Consider the following 24,180-nt stretch of genomic DNA (forward strand, 5'->3'; position numbering starts at 1 on the left):
CAATATTTAGAGACAGACCCTACCCAACAGTGGGCTCACAGTCTGAAAAGGGGAGACAGAGAACAAAACCAAACATACTAACAAAATAAAATAAATAGAATAGATAGGTACAAGTAAAATAAATAAATAAATATAGTAATAAATATGTACAAACATATATACATATATACAGGTGCTGTGGGGAAGGGAAGGAGGTAAGATGGGGGGTTGGAGAGGGGGACGAGGGGGAGAGGAAGGAAGGGGCTCAGTCTAGGAAGGCCTCCTGGAGGTGGTGAGCTTTCAGTAGGGCCTTGAAGGGAGGAAGAGAGCTAGCTTGGCGGATGGGCAGAGGGAGGGCATTCCAGGCCCGGGGAATGACGTGGGCCAGGGGTCGATGGCGGGACAGGTGAGAACAAGGCACGGTGAGGAGATTAGTGTCAGAGGAGTGGAGGGTGCGGGCTGGGCTGTAGAAGGAGAGAAGGGAGGTGAGGTAGGAGGGGGCGAGGTGATGGACAGCCTTGAAGCCCAGGGTGAGGAGTTTCTGCCTGACGCACAGATTGATTGGTAGCCACTGGAGATTTTTGAGGAGGGGAGTAACATGCCCAGAGCGTTTCTGGACAAAGACAATCCGGGCAGCAGCATGAAGTATGGATTGAAGTGGGGAGAGACAAGAGGATGGGAGATCAGAGAGGAGGCTGATACAGTAGTCCAGACGGGATAGGAGGAGAGCTTGAACGAGCAGGGTAGCGGTTTGGATGGAGAGGAAAGGGTGGATCTTGGCAACGTTGTGGAGCTGAGACCGGCAGGTTTTGGTGACGGCTCGGGCATATCTGCATGCCCGATCATCTCCCATTTTTCTATTTATTTCAACATTTGCCTCCTCCTCTTTAGTGTAAACTCATAGTGGACAGGGATCATGTCCACCAACTCTGTTGTGTTATACTCTTCCAAGCTCTTCCTACAGTACTCTGTACAAAGTGAGCCCTCAATAAATACCATTGATTGATTGATATCATAGGTCACATGGGGTTGGCCATAAAAATGCATGGACCTTTGGGCAGCAGCTTTATTTTATGGTATTTGTTAAGCACTCACTATGTTCCAGGTCTGTTCTAAGCTCTGGAGTAGATACAAGTTTATCAGGTTGGACACAGTTCCTGCCTCACATGGGGCTCAGAGTTTAAATACCCATGTAACTGAGGCATCGAGAAGTTAGGTGACTTGCCCAAGGTCACACAGCAGGCAAGCGGGGAGCTGGGATTAGAAACCTTTTGACTGCCAGTCCCGTGCTCTAGCCATCAGACCTCACTGCTTCTCAGTGCTCAAAGATTTGAGCAACTGCTCCAAGGTTTCATTTCATTTATTCATTGTCGCATTAATTGAGCACTTACTGTGTGCAGAGCATTCATTCATTCAGTCGTATTTATTGAGCGCTTACCGCAGAGCACTGTACTAAGCACTTGGGAAGTACAAGTTGGCAACATATAGAGACGGTCCCTACCCAACAACAGGCTTACAGTCTAGAAGGGGGAGACAGACAACAAAACAAAACATGTAGACAGGTGTCAAGTCATCAGAACAAATAGAATTAAAGCTAAATGTACATCATTAACAAAATAAATAGAATAGTAAATATGTACAAGTAAAATAGAGTAATAAATCTGTACAAACATATATACAGGTACTGTGGGGAGGGGAAGGAGGTAGGGCGGGGGGATGGGGAGGAGGAGAGAAAAAAGGGGGCTCAGTCTGGGAAGGCTTCCTGGAGGAGGTGAGCTCTCAGTAGGGCTTTGAAGGGAGGAAGAAAGCTAGCTTGGCAGATGTGAGGAGGAGGGGCATTCCAGGCCAGGGGTCGATGGCGGTACAGCCGAGAATGAGGCCCAGTGAGGAGGTTAGTGGCAGAGGAGCGGAGGCTGTGGGCTAGGCTGTAGAAGGAGAGAAGGGAGGTGAGGTAGGAGGGGGCGAGGGGATGGACAGCCTTGAAGCCGAGAGTGAGGAGTTTCTGCTTGATGCGTAGGTAGACAGGCAGCCACTGGAGATTTTTGAGGAGGGGAGTAATATGCCCATAGTGTTTCTGCACAAAGATGATCTGGGCAGCAGCGTGAAGTACAGACTGAAGTGGGGAGAGACAGGAGGATGGGAGATCAGAGAGGAGGCTGATGCAGTAATCCAGTCGGGATTACTGTATTGTACTAAAACCTGTACTAAGCACTGTACTAAGGACTTGGAAGAGTACAACACAACAACAAATAGACATACTCGCTGCAAGCAACAAGCTTACAGTCTATTTCCTGGCCCAGCAGTGACAATTTGGGGACCTGGCAGAGATTTATGTAGGAGGTCGTGAAGTCTCCTTCGCTGCAGGGCTCTAGAGCAAGCAATCAGGAGAATGGAGGAATTTATTAAGAGCTTACTATGAGCCAAGCACTGGGCTAAGTGCTAGGGTAGATAATAGAAATAACAATAATAATGATGGTATTTCTTAAGCGCTTATTATTATGTGTCAAGCACTAGTCTAAGCACTGGAATAGATACAAGCTAATTGGGCTGGACAGCATCCCTGTCCCACATGGGGCTCACAACCTTAATTCCCATTTTACAGATGAGGGGACTGAGACACAATTATCTTGCCCAGATGTAGTGGATAGAGCACAGGGCTAGGAGTCAAAAGGTCATAAAGAAGCAGCGTGGCTTAGTGGAAAGAGCACGGACTTGGGAGTCAGAGGTCGTGGGTTCTAATCCCTCCTCTGCCCCTTGTCTGCTGTATGACTTTGGGCAAGTCACTTAACTTCTCTGTGCCTCAGTTACCTCATCTATAAAATGGAGATTAACACTGTGAGCCCCACCTGGGACAACCTGATAACCTTGTATCCACCCCAGTGCTTAGAACAGTGCTTGGCACATAGTAAGTGCTTAACAAATACCATCATTATTATTATTTTCTGTGAGCCCGTTGTTGGGTAGGGACCGCCTCTATACATTGCTGACGTGTACTTCCCAAGCGCTTAGTACAGTGCTTTGCACACAGTAAGCGCTCAATACGACTGAATGAATGAATGAATGGGTTCTAATCTCGGCACTTCCACTAGTTTGCTGTGTAACCTTGGGCAAGTCACTTCACTTCTCTGGGTCTCAGTTCCCTCATCTATAAAATGGGGATTGAGACTGTGAGCCCCATGTGGGTCAGGGGCTGTGTCCAAATAAATTTGCTTGTATCTACCCCAGGGCTGAGAACAGTGCCTGACACATAGCAAATGCTTAACAAGTACACAGGGGTCACTATCTAAAAAGGGAGGGAGAACAGGTATTTCATCCCCATTTCACAGAAGAGGAAATTGAAGCACTGAGAAGTTAAGTGAATTGCCTGAGGTCACACAGCCAGCAACTGGCAGGGCTGGGATGAGAACCCAAGTCTCCCAAATCCTAGCCCTGTGCTCTTTCTATTAGGCTACATGAGAAGCAGCGTGGCTCAGTGGAAAGAGCATGGGCTTTGGAGTCAGAGGTCATGGGTTCAAATCCCAGCTCTGCCAATTGTCAGCTGTGTGACTTTGGGCAAGTCACTCAACTTCTCTGGGTCTCAGTTACCTCATCTGTAAAATAGAGACTAAGGCTGTGAGCCCCACGTGGGACAACCTAATCATCTTGTAACCTCACCTGCACTTAGAACAGTGCTTTGCACATAGTAAGTGCTTAATAAATGCCATCATTATTATTTATTATTATTATTTCTGCAGTGAAACTTGAGAATTGCTTGTCTGGGACAGTTCTACTTGGAAGCAAGAGGTGAAATGAGAGGACCTGGGGGTTCCTTTAACTTTGCTTCTAAGAGCACCAATCTTAGGAGTCACTTCTTTTGACTCATCTGCATACAGAGTTTGCTGACACCTGATTTAATGGAACCACAGTGTATTCCCCACCTGTCTCCAACATGAGCACCTTGGCTATGATTACCAGGATAATGTAGCTAGGAGACAGACCATGGAATATCTTCTGCTCCCACCTCAGGGGATGATTACTTCCCTGAACTATGAACCCCAACAGTGGCCGGATCACCCAGACCTCTCCCAGCTCACAGTCCCCCTTTAACCCCAAAATGCAGGGTTGAGAGTTAAACTTTCCTTTTTCTCCCCATCATACCTGTGACTAAATTCTTCAGCAAACTTTTATTTATTTTTCAATAGTACATGTATGCTATATGCTAAGCACTGTACTAAACACTGTGCTTCATACAAGATAATCAGATAATCAGGTTTGACACAGTCTCTGTCCCACATGGGGCTCACCATCTAAGTATGAGGGAACAAAAATCTCATCTCGGTAAGGCACTGACCAACTTTGCTCCCTTGTCATGTTCGGAGACCCTTAGCAAGTAGGGTAACAAAACCAGGAAAATAATTTCAGGTGAAGAGAATCTCAAATCACATTTCTTCAATCAATCAATCAATTATTGAGTGCTTATTTATTTTGTTAATGATGTGCATATAGCTATAACTCTATTTGTTCTGACGATTTTGACACCTGTCTACATGTTTTGTTTTGTTGTCTGTCTCGCCCTTCTAGACTGTGAGCCCAGACTGTGAGCCCGTTGTTGGGTCTCTATATGTTGCCAACTTGTACTTCCCAAGCACTTAGTACAGTACTCTGCACACAGTAAGTGCTCAATAAATATGACTGACTGAATGAATGAATGCAGATCACTGTACTAATTGCTTGGGAGAGTACATAATACATAAGTGGTAGACATGTTCCATGTCCACATGGAGCTTACAATCTAGAAGGAGGGACAGACATTAATATAAATTACAGATAATAATAATAATAATGGTATTTGTTAAGCGCTTACTATGTGCCAAGCACTGGTCTAAGCGCTGGGATAGATACAAGGTAATCAGGTTGTCCCACGTGGGGCTCAGAGTCTTAATCCCCATTTTACAGATGGGGTAATTGAGACCCAGAGAAGATAAGTGACTTACCTAAGGTCACACAGCAGACAAGTGAGGAGGAGTCGGAATGAGAATCCACATCCCCTGACTCCCAAGCTCTTATTACTAGGCCACATAAGTGCTGTGGTGCTGAGGGTGGGGTGAATAAAGGACACAAATCTAAGTGCAAGGGCAGTGCAGAAGTAAGAGCTAATAGGGTGAAGCAGCGAAGAGAAGCAGCTTCAGAAAACTGTCAGAGAAGCAGAGTGGCTCAGTGGAAAGAGCACGGGCTTTGGAGTCAGAGGTCATGGGTTCAAATCCAGACTCCACCACTTGTTAGCTGAGTGACTTTGGGCCACTCACTTAACTTCTCTGTGCCTCAGTTACCTCATCTGGAAAAATGGGGATGAAAGACTGTGAGCCCACCATGGGACAGCCTGATCACCTTGTAACCTCCTCAGTGCTTAGAACAGTTCTTTGCACATAGTAAGCGCTTAATAAATGCCATTATTATTATTATTACTAGGGGAAATAAGAGTTTACTTGGAGAAGGCCTCTTGGAGGAGATGAAATTTTAATAAGGCTTTGAAGGCGGGGAGAATGATCATTTGCCAGATATGAAGTGGGAGGAAGATCTAGGCCAGAGGCAGGACATATAATAATGATAATGATGGCATTTGTTAAGCGCTTACTATGTGCCAAGCACTGTTCATATGATATACTTCGATACCACATTCCTACATTGTAAATTTGCAAAACAGTTGCCTAGAGTACTTGTAGTGCCTTCCTTTTGGGTTCACATTAAAGCTGTTTTAAGCAGGAGGTAGCTTACAGATATTTAAATAAATAACAATTATGGTATCTGTTAAGCATTTACTACGTGCCAAGCACTTTTCTAAGCACTAGGGCAGATACAAGGTAATCAGGTTGTCCCACATGGGGCTCATAATTTTAATCCCGATTTTTCAGATGAGGAAACTGAGGCACAGAAAAGTTAAGTGGCTTGCCCAAGATCACACAGCAGGCAAGTGGTAGAGCTGGGGTTAGAACCCACGTCATCTGACTCCCAAGCCTGGGCTCTTTCCACTAAGCCAGCGCTGCTTCCCAGGAGTGTTAGCTTCATTGTGACTGAGTAGAAAGAACACAAGCCTATGAACTGGAGGATCTGAGTTCTAATCCCACCTCTGCCACTTGCCTACTGTGTGCCCTTTGACAAGTCATTTAACGTCTCTGTGCCTCAGTTTCCTCATCTGTAAATAAAATGTGGATTCTATACCTGTTCCTCCTTCCACTTTGAATGTGAGCCCTACGGGGGACATGGACTATGTCTCACCTGATTACTTAGTATCTACCCCAGATCTTAATACAGTGCTTGGCACACAGTAAATACTTAGCATATATTAATAATATTCATATAATTATTATGCTCACTTTACAGGTGAGGAAACTGAGGCCCAGAGAGGTGAAGTGGCTTGTCTAAGGACACAGGGTAACTGGTGGAGCTGGAATTATATTCCAGGTCCTCTGACTCCCAGAGATGTAGCTTTTCCACTAGATCACGCTTCTTGTTAAGTGACTCAACTGTAGGTGACTCAATCTGGATAGTTTTTCATTTTTTAATGGCTGAGATGGGATTAGAACTGAGACCCTTGACTCCTAGGCCCACAGTCTTTCCAACAGGCCAAGCTGTCTCTAAGTCTTGCTCTACAACAGGAATTGAATTGGTTTTCAGTTCCTAAATGCTACTATTACAAGCATTTACACTCCTCCACCAGATTTAACTGTCTATGATGAAAACCCTTTTCTGCTCTTTAAACTTGTCTTGAAAATCTATCTATGATGTTTTCTTGACTACAGCTCTTGGATCCAATTTCTGACCCATGAACAGATGAGATTTTAAACTATTTCACCATTAAATACTATCCAGTAATTCTATGCCAATTAGTTATGAAGGGGCAAGATATGCAGTAAGGCAAAGAGCCGAGAAAACTATCTACTTTGGTCGACATTCAGCATTGATTCAGTTCCAAAGTTGTCTAATGCTTCCACAGAGAGTTTGGCTCCCTCTCAAAGATCCCAAATATTTATAGACTTCATAAAAATCTTATATGAAATCAGTTTCAAAGAACACTAAGACTTAGAAAAATAAAAATGCATAGCCAATCAATTCCTGACTGATATTGTTTTCCCCTAACCAATCTATTTTAATTTGATATGGAAATTCTGTTTCAGCCAACTCAATCTAATGGTGTGTGTTCCAGGCAGAATTATTTAAGGCATTTCAAACAAAATCACAAACACTTCAGGGACTCATGAGTCTCCGTTTTCTTAGCTCTAGGAAATATGCCACCTGTTTCTCTCATGAGGCTCATGAGAATGTCTATACAGGGCTTCTGGAAAATGAACACAATTGTAAAGTCATATTTCAGTTTCTGATTTTCTTCTTGTTCTAAGACACACTTAGAAGATGAGTTGCATTCCTCCTTCTGCTTTTGGCAACCGCAACCCTCCTCGACCCCTGGTTCTCTTGGACTTGCAGAGGGAACCCACTTATTTTCCTTTGGCATATGGCAGTTGCCATCCCTGTGCCATATGACTGGGAATTCTGACTTCATTGACACTGTCCTCTCCTGGTCTTCACCCTATCTCTCTGGCCACTCCTTCTGAGTTTCTTTCTCAGACTCCTTCTCTTCCTTCCACCCCCTAACTATGGGAGTTCCTCAAGGTTCAGTTCTGGGTTTCCTTCTATTCTCCATCTACGCCCACTCCCTTGGAGAATGCATTCACTCCCATGGCTTCAACTACCATCTCTATGTAGATGATTCCCAAATCTGCCCCCCAATGCCTCACCTCTCCTCCTCCGCAGTCTCACATTTCTTCCTGCCTTTAGGACATGTCTACCTGGATGGCCCTCCAATACCTCAAATGTAATGTGTCCAAAACAGAACTTCTCATTTTCCCAGCCAATCCCTGTCCTCTTCCAGATTTTCCTATAAATGTAGACAACATTTCCATCCTCCCTGTCTCACAAACTCATAAAGTTGGCATTGTCCTCAACTCTTCTTTCACATTCAAGCCACATAATCATTCTGCTACCAAATCCTGTCTGTTTTACCATCACAGTACCTCTAGACTCATTCATTCATTCAATCGTATTTATTGAGCACTTACTGTGTGCAGAGCACCATACTAAGCGCTTGGGAAGTACAAGTCGACAACACATAGAGACGGTCCCTATCCAACAACAGGCTCACACTCTAGAATCCACCCCTTTCTCTTCATCCAAACTACTTTCTCACTGATTTCTTATCATCAGGATCCTCGATGACTTCCCTGACTCCCATTCCTCCTCTCTCAAGTTCATACTTCACTCGCTGCCGAGATCATTTTTCTAGGAAACTGCTCAGTTCATGTCTCCCCTCACCTCCAAACCTTCAGTGGTTGCCCAGTCACTTTCTCATCAAACAGAAATGCCTTACCATTTGCCTTAAGGTGCTCAATTAGCTTGCCCTCTAGTTTCTTACCTCACTGATCTACTACAACCCAATCTACACACTTTGCTCATCTAACGCCAATCTACTTGCTGTACTTTGATCTTGTATTTCTGGTCACTGACCTCTTGTCCACATCCCCCTCTGGCCTGGAATTCCCTCCCCCCTCATATATCACAGCCCACCACTCTCCTTACTTTGAAAGCTCACTAAAATCACATATTATCCAAGTGTTCCTCCTTGACTAAGCTCTCATTTCCATTATTTGCCCTCCCAAGTTACTTCCCCTATTTACCTTATTTTTTTAATCTTATTTATTGAGTGCTTACTGTCTGCACAGCACTGTACTAAGCGCTTGGGAAGTACAAGTTGGCAACATGTAGAGACGGTCCGTACCCAACCCCAATCCCACAACACTTTTATACGTATCATCTGTAATTTATTTTAATGTCGGTCTCCTCCTCTAGACTGTAAATTCCTTCTATGTAAGGATTGTGTCTACCAACTGGATTATATTGAACTCTCCCAAGTGCTTAGTACAGTCTTCTGCATGGGATAAATATTCAATAAATACCATTGATTGACTGAACTCATTTTTGAAGATGAGCAGTGCTTTTGAGAAGCATGCGGCCTAGTGGAAATATTATGGACCTGAGAGTCAAAGGCCCTGGGTTCTAATCCCAAGTTCTGTCACTTATCCACTGTGTGGTCCTGGGCAAGTCACTTAAGTACTCTGTTCTTCAGTTATTTCATCTGAGGAATAAGGATTAAGACTGTGAGCCTTATATGGGACAAGATCTATTCACATTAGCTTAATGATGTTACATCAGTGCTAAATACTACTAATAATAATAATGGTATTTATTAAGCACTTACCATGTGCAAAGCATTGTTCTAAGCACTGGGGAGATTACAAGGTGATCAGGTTGACCCACAGGGGGCTCACAGTATTAATCCCCATTTTACAGTTGAGGTAACTGAGGCACAGAGAAGTTAAGTGACTTGCCCAAAGTCACACAGCTGACAATTGGCAGACCCGGGATTTGAACCTATGACCTCTGACTCCAAAGCGCGGGCTCTTTCCACTGAGCCACGTTGCTTCTCCTGCTAATTGAAAACTTTGAGTGAGCAGACATATTATTACACCCCTAAACCTTATCCCAAATAATACATAGATATTTTATTTATCTTCAAAGAGTGAATCTGTTGGCCAGATTATAAAGTGTTTGCAGAATCTGACTTAATCACTTTTAAAAGGGTACTTGGTAGTAAGCATTTGGGGTTGTTGGAAAAGCCTTGGTTTGGTGATCAGATGGCATTGTCATTGGATGGTGTCTTTGTATACAACTCCTGCTTGGTTGTAGAATAAGCTGACTGACAGCTGATGCCTAAGGCAGCTGTCTGTCTCACTCCTGTACATCACCACTAACCTGCATCCACCCCAGAGTATTGGCAGACTATGAGGATCAGAATTGGTGAGAGTAGTGGAAAATATCCTATTAATCAGAGCAACATACTGAAGCCAGGGATTGTAGGTTAGCTCGGAGGCAGGGCAAGTGATAAACATGACTTCAAAAACTTTGAAATTTTTTGCACATTTCAAGCACCATTAACATAGTATAAGGTTTGCCCAGTAAAGGAAGGCTTACTCCATACAGATCTGGGGCAAACTCAAAACTTTCTTTGGAAAAATAATCTCCCCCACCATTCTTGCCCTGGGTGGACACATCAATTCCTTCTTCCAATAACTGGCCTGCCATTGCTGGAAGAACATAATGTGTTTTTGTCCAAGGCTGGGTCAGGTTTATTAGCTGGTAGAAAGCCAACAAAATGAAACCCTCATCATCAACTTCTGCCATCGAGATAGAAAATGCAGATCTCTTTACCAAAATGGGACTACAGTGGGAGAGGGAAAGAGAACAAAGGACATTTGAGTTTTTTAAATTCTCTAACAGGCTTTCACATTCATGACCTCAACCATAATACCAAAAACAGAGGAGTGTGGAAAGGATGAGCCAAAGCAATCACATTTTTACATCCAAGTTACCCTTTTGGATGCTTTTCATGGCCGTGCCCCAGTCCTTAGATATTCGGAACCCAGACACTAACAAAAGCAGGTTTGTCGATGACGGTCCGGGTATTTGTTGATTCATAGGCAGCCACAGATATCAAAGATTTCCTTGGCAAGCACCCATGAAAAAGAATGGATAATCAAATCACTTGACTGGAATGTTCTTTCAAATTTATCAGCATATAAAGTATTGTGTTTGAGATAATTCTAAAGAATAGACAACAACATGCAGAATTGCGATAGGTTGGTTTAACTGGTACTGCATTGGAAATCTTACATTTAAAATACAGCATCGGAGTTCTCACCTATGTTGTCCAACATAGAGAGAATGTTATAGAAGCAGCGTGGCTCAGTGGAAAGAGCCCGGGCTTGGGAGTCAGAGGTCATGGGTTTTAATCCCAGCTCTGCCACTTGTCAGCTGTGTGACTTTGGGCAAGTCACTTCACTTCTCTGAGCTTCAGTTACCTCATCTGTAAAATGGGAATTAAGACTGTGAGCCCCAGATGGGACAACCTCATCATCTTGTATTCCCCCACCACTTAGAACAGTGCTTTGCACATAAGAAGTGCTTAACAAATGTCATTATTATTATTATTATTATTATTATTATTATACAAAGAGGATGCTTCTTGGGCACTCATTCATTCATTCATTTAATAACTATGATGGAATGAATGAATGAGCAAGTATCCAAGAATCATGGTTAGTAAATCATTTTTAGGCTTATTGGTTTATCATTCTGTTCATTGACTCAGTTTGGTAAGTAATTTGTAGTTATTTGGACTAGATAATTCTTCCAACAAAATGATAATGTAGATCCATTATATACCTCTGTTCTCTGATGGCATCTCACACACACAAACACAATTTAATTTATTTACTTAATCCTACATGGTATGGAAGAAAGGTATTTTGTAGTGCCCCCTGAGCCTGGTCATAAAGGACAGAAAAAAAAGCAACACCACAGAGTGGACACACCTGATCACTGGATACAGTTAGGGTTCCAGCTCTTTGAAAGTTCATAATGGATCTGGGGAAGGTTTGGAGAGGGGAAACTGAAACAGAGAGATGGGTGGTGAAGCTTCTGAAAATAGAGAAGCAGCATGGCGTAGTCGTAGAGCATGGGCCCAGGAGTCAGAAGGTCATGGGTTCTAATCCCCACTCTGCCACTTGTCTGCTGTTGTGATCTTAAGCAAGTCACTTCAGTTCTCTGTACCTCAGTTACCCCATCTGTAAAATGGGACTTGAGACTCTGAGCCCCGTATGGGACAGGGACTGTGTCCAGCCCGATTTGCTTGTATACACCTTAGCACTTAAAATTCCTGGCACGTAGTAAGTGCTTAACAAATACCATAATTATTATTACAAAGTGAGCTGTAAACTCACGGAAGTTGTCCAAGCAGCAAATAGGTGGATCTCCAAAAAGGGTTGGGATAAAATGGAAGGAGGATACATATTGACAGACCAGAAGGAAATCTGAAACTCTAGGGAGACAAGGTAGGACTATCAGATAGCACATCCATAACCATTAGGATGGATGTCAAAGTGGGCAGTCAGCACTCACAACTTCAAGTTTCCTGTGGCCACTGTTGAAGGTATGGGCTACCTGTTTGGAGAAGCCACTGATCTCACTCAGTCTGCCACTTCTGAGGATCATATTTCTTTTATCAAATAATTGGATACTCTTCTAAGTAAGAGTCTGTCTTTGTTTTTTCTCCTTTATAGCATATCAGATAGAGCGCGGGCCTGGGAGCCAGAAGATCATGGGTTCTAATCCCGGCTCTGCCACATGTCTGCTGTGTGATCTTGGGTAAGTCACTTCACTTCTCTGTGCCTCAATTAGCTCTTCTGAAAATGGGGATTGAGACTGTGAGCCCCACATGGGACAGGGATTGTGTCCAACCCGATTTGCTTGTATCCATTCCAGCGCTTAGTACAGTGCTTGGCAGGTAGTAAGTGCTTAACAAATACCACAATTATCATTATTATTTCATTTTGAAAATTCTTTGTCTATATTTACATTTTCACAATTTAATTTTCTTCCTAGGCAACAACACAAAGCTATCTTAAAAATCTCATCTTTTCCAAGAGGTCTTACCTGATTTAGCCCTCATTTCCCTTATTCCTTCTATCTTCAGCATCACACTTGCACTTGGATTTGTATCCTTTATTCACCTGACCCTCAACCCCACAGCACTTTTTAATGTTTTTTGTTAAGTGCTTACTATGTGCCAGGCACTACACTAAGCACTGGGTTAGATACAAGATAATCAGGTTGGATACAGTCCATATTCCATATGGGGCTCACAGTCTTACTCCCCATTTTACAGGTGACGTAACTAAGCTGAGAGAAGTTAAATGACTTGCCCAAGGAGATAGAGCAAACACACAGACTCCCAGGCACCCACTAATGCACACTGCTTCCCCAAAACTTAGATCCAGTCATGGATTTTTTTTATAGTATTTATTCAGCATTTACTATATGTCAAGCATTGCTTTAAGTGCCTGAGAAGATGCACGTTAATTAGGCCAAATGTAGCCCTGTCCCACATGGGGCTCACAATCTATGTGGGAAAGAGAACAGCTTTTGAATCCCCATTTAACAAATGAGGAAGCTGAGGCACAGAGAAGTAAAATGACTTGCCCAAGGTCACATGTGAGACAAGTGGCAGAGCCAGGATTAGAACCCAGATCCTCTGGCTCACAGGCCTGTGCTTTATCCATTAGGCCACACTCCTTCCCACTTACATACATATCTATAATTTATTTATTTATAGTAATGTTGGGCTCCCCTTCTAGGCTGTAAGCACCTTGTGGGAAGGGAAAATATCTACCAAGTCTATTAGGTTGTAGTTGCCCAATGCTCAGTTCAGTGGTCTACATACAGTAAGCAATCAATAAATATGATTTATGGATTTATTGTCTGAGCCTTCATTGGTAGTTATATTCCTATATCTGTGAAATTCTACTTTCAACTAAAGTACATTTTAAAAATGTTTTTTTCATTCCATTGTTTCTCTGAAGGATGACACAGAAAATTTGAGATACCTATAAAACAGCCAGACATATGGAGAATGCAACAGAATAACCCAGAATAAATGACCAACAATGTAAGGACCAGGCAGGGCGTGTGGATATTAAAGACAAAATCAGTAATTCCACCCATGCAAAGAACATACATTTCCACTTGGCCTATATATACATACAAACCTTTCTTTCTTTTCATGCTAGTGAAAATATCTGTGGATAGTGGATATCACTCACGACTCAGTTTAAGAGCCTCTACTCTTCTCAATTTTCATTCACTCTTCTGGGGAACTTATCTGCTCTCACGGCTTCAACTTCCACCTCTCTGTAGATCACTCCCGTGCTTCTCTGTAGCCCTGACCTCTCTATTTATAATTTTGTATTTCCTCCTGCATCAAGGACCTCCTATGCGGACATTCCACTGGCACCTCCAGCTTAATAGGTCCAAAACTGAACTCATTCCTCTTGCTTGTCTCCCAAAACCTCCTCTTACTTTCCCATCAAAGTTCGTAACACTACCACTCTCCTCGATTCTCCAGCTCATGACCTTGGCATTGTCCATGAGTACTCCCTCTTTTTTAACCCCCATATTCAGTATGTCACAGTCCTATATGTTCTTTCTCCACAACATTTCCAGAATCCACCCTTTGCTTTTCTTTCATATGGCCACCATGCTGGTCAAGGTACTTCTCATTTGTCAGTTTAGTGACTGCATCAGCCTCCTCTCTGATGTCTTTGTTTCTAGTCTCTCCCTTGTTCAGACCATACTTCACTCTGCTGCCCTGATTATTTTATTAAAGTGTTCTGTGCATGCCTCCCCTTTCTTTAAAAACCACCAGTTGGCTGCACATTCCCCTCTGCATCAAACAAAAAATGACCAAAGCTCACTGTGGTCAGGGAACACACCTGCCAACTCTGTTGTACTGGACTCTCCCAAGAATTTAGTAGAGTGCTCTGCACATGGTACTCAATCAATTCCATTGATTAAATTAGATTAGACTTAAGGCACTCCATCAGCTCTCTACCTCGCTCAGCGTGGCTGAGTGGAAAGAGCCTGGGCTTGGGAGTCAGAGGTCATGTGTTCTAATCTCTACCACCACTTGTCAGCTGTGTGACTTTGGGCAAATCACTTAGCTTCTTTGGGCCTCAGTTATCTCATCTGTAAAATGGGGATTAAGACTGTGAGCCCCATGTGGGACAATCTGATTACCTTGTATCTACCCCAGTGCTTAGAACAGTATTTGGCACATAGTAAGCACTTAATACCATCATTATTATTATTATCCATTTTCTTCTTACACCTTTCATTCCTCTTAAACTCGCCTATTCATTTGTGACATATTCCCATTTCTCTTGCCACTGATCTCTCACATTTTTCCTTTTTCTAGAATCCCCTTCCCTTTCACATCTCTTAGACCACTGGTCTCCCCATATTCCAAACCCTACTGAAATTGTATCTCACCCATTTCTAGCACTTTAGTACTTCCATGCTACCTAAGCTCTTGGGTACACATACCCTCCTAATAGCATATATGTACATGTACACTTATGTACTATATTACTTTCTCTTTTTTTGTAATTCTACTGTCTTGCCCACTAGAGTTTCAGCTCCATGCTAGGCAAGAATCATGTTTACTTATTCTATTATATTCTCCTGATCATTTAGCCCAGAGAGCCCAGAGTGCATACAGAATGCACTCAATAAGAATGATTTAGGGATTGATTGACTGATTGACTGACTGATGAGGAATCTAGAGAAAAAGCATAGGGGGCCATGAAACAAAGACTGGGGGGGGAAAGAAGTTCAAAGAAAGGAGGAAAGAAGTTCAAAGAAGGGGTAAAGCAGACATAGACATAGACAAAAAGCAGACCAAAAGGAGCTAGAGAACTTCTTCAACCATGTAAATATCTATTTTTCACAGATGATATCACTGACTGTTGGATTTTATTAGTGTATACAAGATTATTTATAAGACCCACCTACAAGTGAACATCAGTGCATAATCTGTTCTGGGGCTTGCCACACTCAGCCTTTGAGCGTGTAGCAGAGGCACAAGACCAGTTCTGGTTATCCTCTGGACAAAGCAGTGTGGGCAATAAATCCACTGGTGAAGTAAGGGGAAATTTTTCCATGCAAACGATGGGATAAAACAGTCATGTATCAGTCTTACCGGCTAGACTAACCCCCCACTGATTCATTCATTCTTTCATTCATTCATCCATTTAATCATATTTATTGAGTCCTTACTGTTTGCTAAGCACCATACTAAAAGCTTGGGAGGGTACAATGTAACAGAGTTGATAGGCATGTTCCCCGCCCACAACGAGCTTACAGTCTAGAGGGAGAGAACAATAATTATGGAATTTGCTAAGTGCTTACTATGTGCCAGGCACATAGTGGATACAAGCAAATTGGGTTGGACACAGCCCCTGTCCCACATGGGGTTCAGTGTCTTAATCTACATTTTACAGATGAAGTAACTGAGGCACAGAGATAAAAATGTTTCTATCTGTAGCATCATCTTCTAGACTGTGAGCACACTGTTGGGTAGGGACCATCTCTATATGTTGCCAACTTGTACTTCCCAAGCGCTTAGTACAGTGCTCTGCACACAGTAAGCACTCAATAAATACGATTGATTGATTGATCTTCAGATTAGTAGGACAGCTACATATCTCCCATATTTATGTGAGCTCAGATATATCAATATACAACTGACACAACATTCCACATGTGTAAAAAATGCTCTTTTCAGATATATTACTTTCAAATGCCCCATTGCATTCTGTCTTTATAAATGAATTCCAAAGGGACATTGCAGTAGGAGTAGTAATAGTTCCCCCTCTAGACTGGAAGTTTGCTGTGGGTTGGGAATGTGTCTGTTATAATGTAAGATTTTACTCTCCCAAGTGCTTGGCACAGTGATTATAGTATTTGTTAAGTGTTTACTATGTGCCAGGAAGCTCTGGGGTAGATACAAACTAATTAGGCTGGACAAAGTACTTGTCACGCTTGGGGCTCAAGATCTTAATTCCCAAGTAAGTGTTTAACAAATACCATCATTATTATTATTATTATTTTACAGATGAGATAACTGAGGCACAAAGAAGTTAAGTGACTTGCCCAAGGTCACATAGCAGACAAGTAGTGGAGCCAGGATTAGAACCCAGTTCCTTCTGACTCACAGGCCAGTGCTCTATCCACTAGGCCATGCTGCTTCTCTCTACACATAGCAAGTGCTCAATAAATATGATTGACTGACTGACTAGTAGCAGTGGGAAGTACAACTACCTAGCACATGGGAAGCATAAAATTAAGAATTAATTAATGGCAATTATTGAGCACTTTCTGTGTATAGAACACTGTATAAGTGTTTGGAAGAATACAGTAGAAGAGTAGGCATGATCCTTGCCCACAAGGAGCTTACAATCTAGTATTGGGGACAGACATGGTCCACTGCCTGCCCACAAGGACCTTACATGCTAGGGAGGAGACAAACATAAAAGTAGTTACGGAAGTGGTTCAAATAAATCACTGAATATACAATTGAATCAATTGCCTCTTGCTTTAGGAATTGGACAGAGCCCAAAACGTACATTACAGACAGGCACAAACGCTCCATATGATAGTCCACCAGCACAGTTTATAATAACAGGAAGCCATTGCTTCCTCCACTTTTAATCTGCCCAAGTGACTAAGAAATAGTACTATGCCTTTGCCCTTACACTGTGTACTGGTTTTCTCTTCTGAGAAAACATTTATGTTGGGGCATATATGATCCAATTAAGTCAGCTCCAGACATCAATATTTCCTTGAGCTCTAATTGCCTTACTGTCCATTTAAACCCACTGTTCTTTCACATAATTTTCTCACTATGTTGCTCTGCTTCCCATGCCTCCAGGAGTGCTTTCGGAGCAGAGGGGTGAAGATCTTGAAAAAATAAAGCATGATGAAGGAACACACCACCAGCAGAAATAGATGTATTTTCACATAATAACTGAATATATATGTTGAAAATAATTAAGGTGAAAATTTCCTTCTTTGCTGGAGTGATAATTTCATGATTGTCTCTTGGGGTTCTGCTCTGAGATTGTGATGGACATGGTAATGAGATTTCTTAAAACAAATTGGTATGACCTTTGAACTTAGTCATGCCTTCTCATTTGATTAGTTTGCAGGCACACTGACTTTCAGGATTAAAACAAATCAGTTATGGTCCTCGGTCATTGCTTTCCCAGGACTGTATTTTCTGTGATGTCAGATACTAAGAATCTGACTGAATTGGCCTGGGAGGAGAAAAGAAGCGGGTTTTCTCTCCTGCACACTCAGTAACACAGAACAGAAGTTTGAGGAGAAATGGGTTTATTCCAAGTTTGTGGACAAATCATTTAATTTCTCTGTGACTTGGTTTCTCTACCAGTAAAATGAGCCTGCAAGTAAAGTAACCTTTGTTCCTGCCTCAAATGATAATTAGACTGTCAAATGATAGTTTTCCAGAAGGTGCTATCTATAACCTGAGATTCTGAATCATTGCTTTCTGCCTTCCACCTCTGCAACTGTCTGAAACCTGAATCTGGTATCTATTGATCACATTCACAACAGAATGCTGCTAAAATGAGAAATCACAATATAACCCTTACCCCTCTTTCTTTAGTACCAATCAATCTCTCAGTCATATTTACTGAACACTTACTATGTGCAGAACACTTTACTAAGCCTTTGGGAGAGTATAACAGAGTTGGGTAGACATGTTCCCTGCCCACAACAAGCTTACAGTCTAGCAGGGGTGACAGACCTTAATAGAAATATACTACAGATATGTACATAAGGGCTGTGGAGCTGAGGGAGGAGTGAATAAAGGGTGAAAATTCAAGTTCAAGGGCGATGCAGAAGGGAATGGTAGAAAATGAATTGAGGGCTTAGTCAGGGAAGGCCTCTTTGAGGAGATGTGCTTTTAATTAGGCATCGAAGTTGGAGAGAGTGATCATCTGCTGGATATGAAGAGAGAAGGCATTCCAGGCCAGATCCAGGGGACAAGTGAGAGGTCGGCAGCAAGATAGATGAGATTGAGGTACAGTGAATAGGTTGGCATTAGAGGAGCTAAGTGTGTGGACTGGCTTTTAGTAGCAAATGAGGGAGGTAAGGTAAGAGCTGGCAAGATGACTGAATGCTATAAAGCCCATTGGTAAGGAGTTTTTGTTGGATCTTTTTGTTTTCCTCAAATGTTTCTTGGAAATAGTTGTTTCTATTGATAATCTTGCCTATTGGAGAACTGATTAAGTTGAAAGCATTTTTTTCTTGGAAACGACTTATTAGCAAAATGCTCTAATAGGATAAACCGTTTCACACATGACCATTGGAACTTTGGGAGACATGTTCTTCTGTCTGTACCAGGACCAACATGGAAGGGAAGAGTGAATCTACCTTTTATTCCAGTGTAGAACGACACTGGGTATACCTGCTACATCACTACATAACCTGGGCCAAGAGCCTCAGATTGGGATTTAGATTTCTCCTCAACCGCAAGTTCCATTTGGGACAGGGACTGAGTCCAGTCTTATCATATCTACCCCAGCGTTTAGTATAATAATAATGATGGTATTTGTTAAGTGCTTACAAAGCACTGTTCTAAGCACTGATAGTGTTGGGCATATAGTAAGTGCCTAACATATACCATTATTGTTATTACTGAGGATGGTGTCAGGGCTGATGAAGTGATAGCAGTTCAGCTGAGGCTTCTCCGCTCCATTTATTCTACTTTGGCAGTGTACATCTTGAAAACTCTGACCTTTTCATTCATTCATTCATTCATTCAATCGCATTTATTGAGCGCTTACTGTGTGCAGAGCACTGTACTAAGCGCTTGGGAAGTACAAGTTGGCAACATATAGAGATGGTCCCTACCTAGCAGTGGGCTCACAGTCTAGAAGACCTCTTCCCATGCCACTGCAAAACAGGAAGCAATAGCCTGGAATTATCTGGTGTGACCAGATTGGTGCTGATTTCAGGTTGTCTGGACCCTTGAAGAATCTGGGAAGTGGCTGAGGGAGGTTTCTCTCCTCTACCCATCTTGGGGAACAAATAGCTAGCAACTTCTTGTCTGCACTGAGGGGAATCAAGAGTCTTTCCTTTTACATGTGTCATCCTGTAGAGATCTAAGTATGATGAGGAGTTCCTCTTTAAAGGACTCACATTGTTTTAAACATCACCAACTTGATTGTAAATTCTGGTCTTTTACACGTGGCATTGGTGTTCATATTACTATTCATTCATGCCAGATGGACCCAATCCCCTAGCATTAGCCATATTTCACTGCATTTTAAAAATTTCACATTATCCTCTGAAATTTGCCCAATTTCCATTTCAGTTTCTCATAAAAGCAATATCCACTTTCATACTGTTACCGGGAGCCTGGTAACCTATCCACTGCTTCATTTGTCTGTCTCTGTCCAAGGTGACATAAAGCTTGGGGGAAAATTCACTCACCCAGTCTACTTTATCCACATTCCAATACTTCTTTAAGTCCCGGAACTGTATGAGCATGCCCTTGAGTCCCACCACAATGATACTTGCCAGAACACACTAGAAAACAAAACCGGGAAAAAGCAAAGTGAGCATTTCTTCCAACTTTAAAAAGTCCAGGGTACAAAATTCCAGGCTCTGAATTTTAATAGGGGTACTTAGGAGATGAGGAGCTGTGGTAAATACTTGATTTTATTAAACAGAAGTGATATTAACATTTTAAGAATCATCTCCACTCTAAGGCATTTAATTTGGAATTATTCTTTGACCATTAGTTTTTGAACAGGAATGTGTCTACCCACTCTGTTATACTGTACTCTCCCAAGTGCTTAGTACAGTGTTCTGCACACAGTAAATACTTAATAAATATTGATTGATTGATTGAACTTTTTTCTGGACAAGGAATACATTTTACCATATGCAGAACACTGTACTAAGTTCTTGGAGGAATATAATACAATAAAGTTAGTAGACACAATTCCTGTCTCCAGTAGGGGAGACAGATATTGAAATAAATTAGAGATAGGGGAAATGACAGAATATCCAGATATGAATTTAAGGGCTGTGGGGCTGGTGTGGGGTTAATAGCAAAATGTTTAAAGTAGATATGGGGCTGGGGTGGGGAGAGAATCAAAGCACTTTAGGGATACGGACTCTAGAGTCGAGGTGATGCAGAAGAGAGGGTGAGTACTTGTGGAAATGAGGGATTATTCAGGGAAGGCTTCATGGAGAAATGATTTTAGTAGGGCTTTGTAGGTGGGGAGAGTGATGGTTTATTGGGTATAAAGTAGGGGAGAGTTTTCGGGTGGATTTTTAATGGTATTTGTTAAGCACTTACTATGTGCCAGGCCCTGTATTAAGCACCCGGGTAGAACCAAGCTAATCAAGTTGGACACATTTCACGTCCCACATGGAGCTCGCAATCTTAAACGCCATTTTACAGATGAGGGAACTGAGGCATAGAGAAGCTAAGTGGGCATAAACAGCGCACTGTGGCCAGGGAAATGTGCCTATCAACCTTTCCCAGCTGGCATGGGGAATGGGCCTATGGGTCAGTAAGGATGGAGTAGTACTGTTGCCGAATAGAGGAGAGGACAGAGTTAAAGCAGGTGAGGTTGATGAGAAGGACAAGGCGTCTGGATTTCCACCAGCAGTGCTCCATGCATGAGTACAGTAATGGAGGAAGCCTACTGTGGAGGTTGTTCAGGGCTGAGGGTAGGTGGTAATAAACTGTAACAGGGACAGGAGAGGGAGGGACTTACACTTCATGGAGAGGGTGAAATTAATGGAAGGAGCATGACCCAGTGGAAAGTGCATGGGCTGCGGAGTCAAAGGACCTGTGTTCTAATCCAGGATCTGCCACTTGCTTGCTGTGTGACCTGGGGCAAGACAATTATCTTCTCTGTGTCGCAGTTTCCTTAACTGAAAAATGGGGATCCAAAACCTATTTAATAATAATAATAATGATGATGGCATTTATTAAGCGCTTACTATGTGCAAAGCACTGCTCTAAGTGCTGGGGAGGTTACAAGGTGGTCAGGTTGTCCCACATGGGGTTCACAGTCTTAATCCCCATTTTACAGATGAGGTAACTGAGGCACAGGGAAGTTAAGTGACTTACCCAAAGTCACACAGCTGACAATTGGCAGAGCCGAGATTTGAACCCATGACCTCTGACTCCAAAGCCCGTGCTCTTTCCACTGAGCCACGCTGCTTCTCACTGTTTGCCCTCCTACATAGACTGTAAGCCCAATATGGGACAGGGACTGTGTCAGACTTGATTCATTTGTATCTACTCCAGTGCTTAGAACAGTGCTTGGCACATAGTAAATGCTGAACAATTATCATAATTTTTTTTTACTATTATTAAGGTTGTGGATTTATGTATTAAGAGACAATGAGTTAGGTGAGAAGCAATGTAGTGCGTAGGGGATAGAGCACGGTCCTGGGAGCCTGAAGAACCTAGGTTCTAATCCCAGCTCCATCATATGTCTACTGTGTGACCTTGGGCAAGTCACTTCACTCCTCTGTGCCTCAATTACCTCATCTGTAAAATTGGGAATAGGACTGTGAGTCCCACATGGGATAGGGACTGCATCCAACCTGATAACCTTGTATCTACTCCAGTATTTAGAACAGTTCTTAGCACATAGTAAGTGCTTAATAAATACCATCATTATCATTATTATTATGAAAACCGATTGGGGCATAATGACCTAAGTTAATTGGAGGGGGGGGGTTAATCAATCATATTTATTGAGTGCTTACTACATGCAGAGCACCGTAGTAAGTACTTGGGAGGGTACAACATAGAACAGACCACAATGAGCTTACAGTCCAGAGGGAAGAGATTGGAGGTTTCTGTAAGGAAATGAGGCAATTTTATGGGGAAAGGGCAGGTGGGAGAGAAGGAAGGGGAGAAGGCTGTTGTCAGATAGAGGAATTTCAGAATTGGTGAGGTTAGAGATGGTAAGTGACTAGAGATGATGAGATTGCATACGTGTTCAAGTTGTGAGAAGGTAAGGTGGGGTGGAGCAGGAGGTCAGTGGAGTTGACGAGTTGAGGAAAAGAAGTGGGCAGCAGGAAGGGAAATGTGTCTTTTGCTCTCACTGTACTTTCCCAGTTGTTTTGGACAATGAGTTGCTCTCAGTAGGTGCTCAATAAGTACTACTACTTCTGCCCCAGCCAGGAAGCTTTTGGAGGAGCCCTTCTCTCTTGCAAATATGGGACTGTTTGTTGGCTGTGCCTTTGAGACGGGTTATTAAGTTGTGTTCTATGCAAAATGATATTAAAAAGAAAAAGAAACCAAATATTCTATATGTGTTTGTATTTGCCTTGAGCATCAACGATCTGGTTACATGTGCTGATGCTGTAAAATTCCTAGTATTTAACAGTCTTCAATTTCTACCTTTCAAGCTTTCTGCAAACATTCCCCCATTGAGGTTCCTGGAAGAGGGATTGGGGAAGTGGAAACTACAGAGGGGATTCCAAATGCCATGTAGTTGATCCAAGTTCAAACCAGAAGAAGAAAGTGGGACATTGTGTCCTCATGAAGACAGGCCTGTCCCCCAAGGAAATGGAGGATTGGCCTGGTGGTGCCCTTGACTGGTTTCTATAGAGGCTGCTGCTCCTTATGAGATCCAACCTGGGAAAGAGCTGTGGGAGTTGAGGCCTGTGAATTTCCCAAACACCACAACTCACAATCCCCTTCTCCTCACCCCAACCCCTACCCCCAATCCCCAGTTGCAGTAATTCCTGAAGCAGCAGCCAAAGTCAACAGGAGACTAGAGAGAAACAAGGAATTTGGGAGGAGGCAGGATGAGCTGGAGTAGGAAATAGAGGATGAGAGAGGGAAGAAAAATAAAACAATAGGATGCTACCAACTCTGAAAACTGAATCTTCTACCACTCCCAGTGTAGGAACTGCCATCTTGAGACCAAAATCCTGCCCTTGCCCACTGAGCATGCCCAGTGTGACTGTTAAACCATTAAGGAGTCCAATCTTCAGATTTAAATTCTGTTTTCCTCAGAGACAAAGGGGAAGGGGGGGAGTGGGGAAGAAAGGGAATAAAGGAGTGCACTAGTACTCCAGAAGAAGTGAAGGTCTACACTCACTCCCTCCAAGAACTCATTCCTCCTATGGTTTCAACTACCATCTCTATGCAGATGATACCAAATCTACATCTCCAGCCTTGATCTCTCTCCTCTGGAGTCTTATATTTCCTCCTGCCTTTCAGACACCTCTCCTTGGATGTCCCTCCAACACCTCACACTTAACGTGTCCTGCCTCTGGCCTGGAATGCCCTCCCTCCTCAAATCCAACAGATAATTACTCCGACCCCACCCCCCACAGCCTTATTGAAGGCACATCTCCTCCAAGCGGCCCTCCCAGACTAAGCTTCCCCTTTCCTCATCTTTCACCCCCTTCTTCTTCACCCTCACTTGATCCCTTTGTTCTCCCCCACCTCCCAGCCCCTCAGCACTTATGTACATACCTGCAATTGTATTTGTTTGTATTGATGACTGTCTCTCCCCTGGCCCCCACTAGACTGCAAGCTCATTGGGGGCAGGGAATATCACTGCTTATTGTCGTGTTGTACTTTCCCAAGCGCTTAGTACAGTGCTCTGCACACAGTGAGCATTCAATAAATATGACTGATTGAAATGA

General features: G+C 42.8%; 1 protein-coding gene across 1 annotated transcript in view; it reads right to left on the reverse strand.

Annotated features, from left to right (window-relative positions):
* Positions 1-24,180, reverse strand: part of SLC26A7 (solute carrier family 26 member 7) — a 167,023-nt gene that overhangs the window by 37,158 nt on the left and 105,685 nt on the right. Inside the window, exon 10 of the mRNA XM_038745336.1 lies at positions 19,978-20,073. Within this exon, the coding sequence (XP_038601264.1) occupies positions 19,978-20,073 (96 nt within the window). The remainder of the gene's footprint in view (positions 1-19,977; positions 20,074-24,180) is intronic.

This window comes from Tachyglossus aculeatus, chromosome 4, assembly GCF_015852505.1.
Source record: "Tachyglossus aculeatus isolate mTacAcu1 chromosome 4, mTacAcu1.pri, whole genome shotgun sequence".
Lineage (NCBI taxonomy): Eukaryota > Metazoa > Chordata > Mammalia > Monotremata > Tachyglossidae > Tachyglossus > Tachyglossus aculeatus.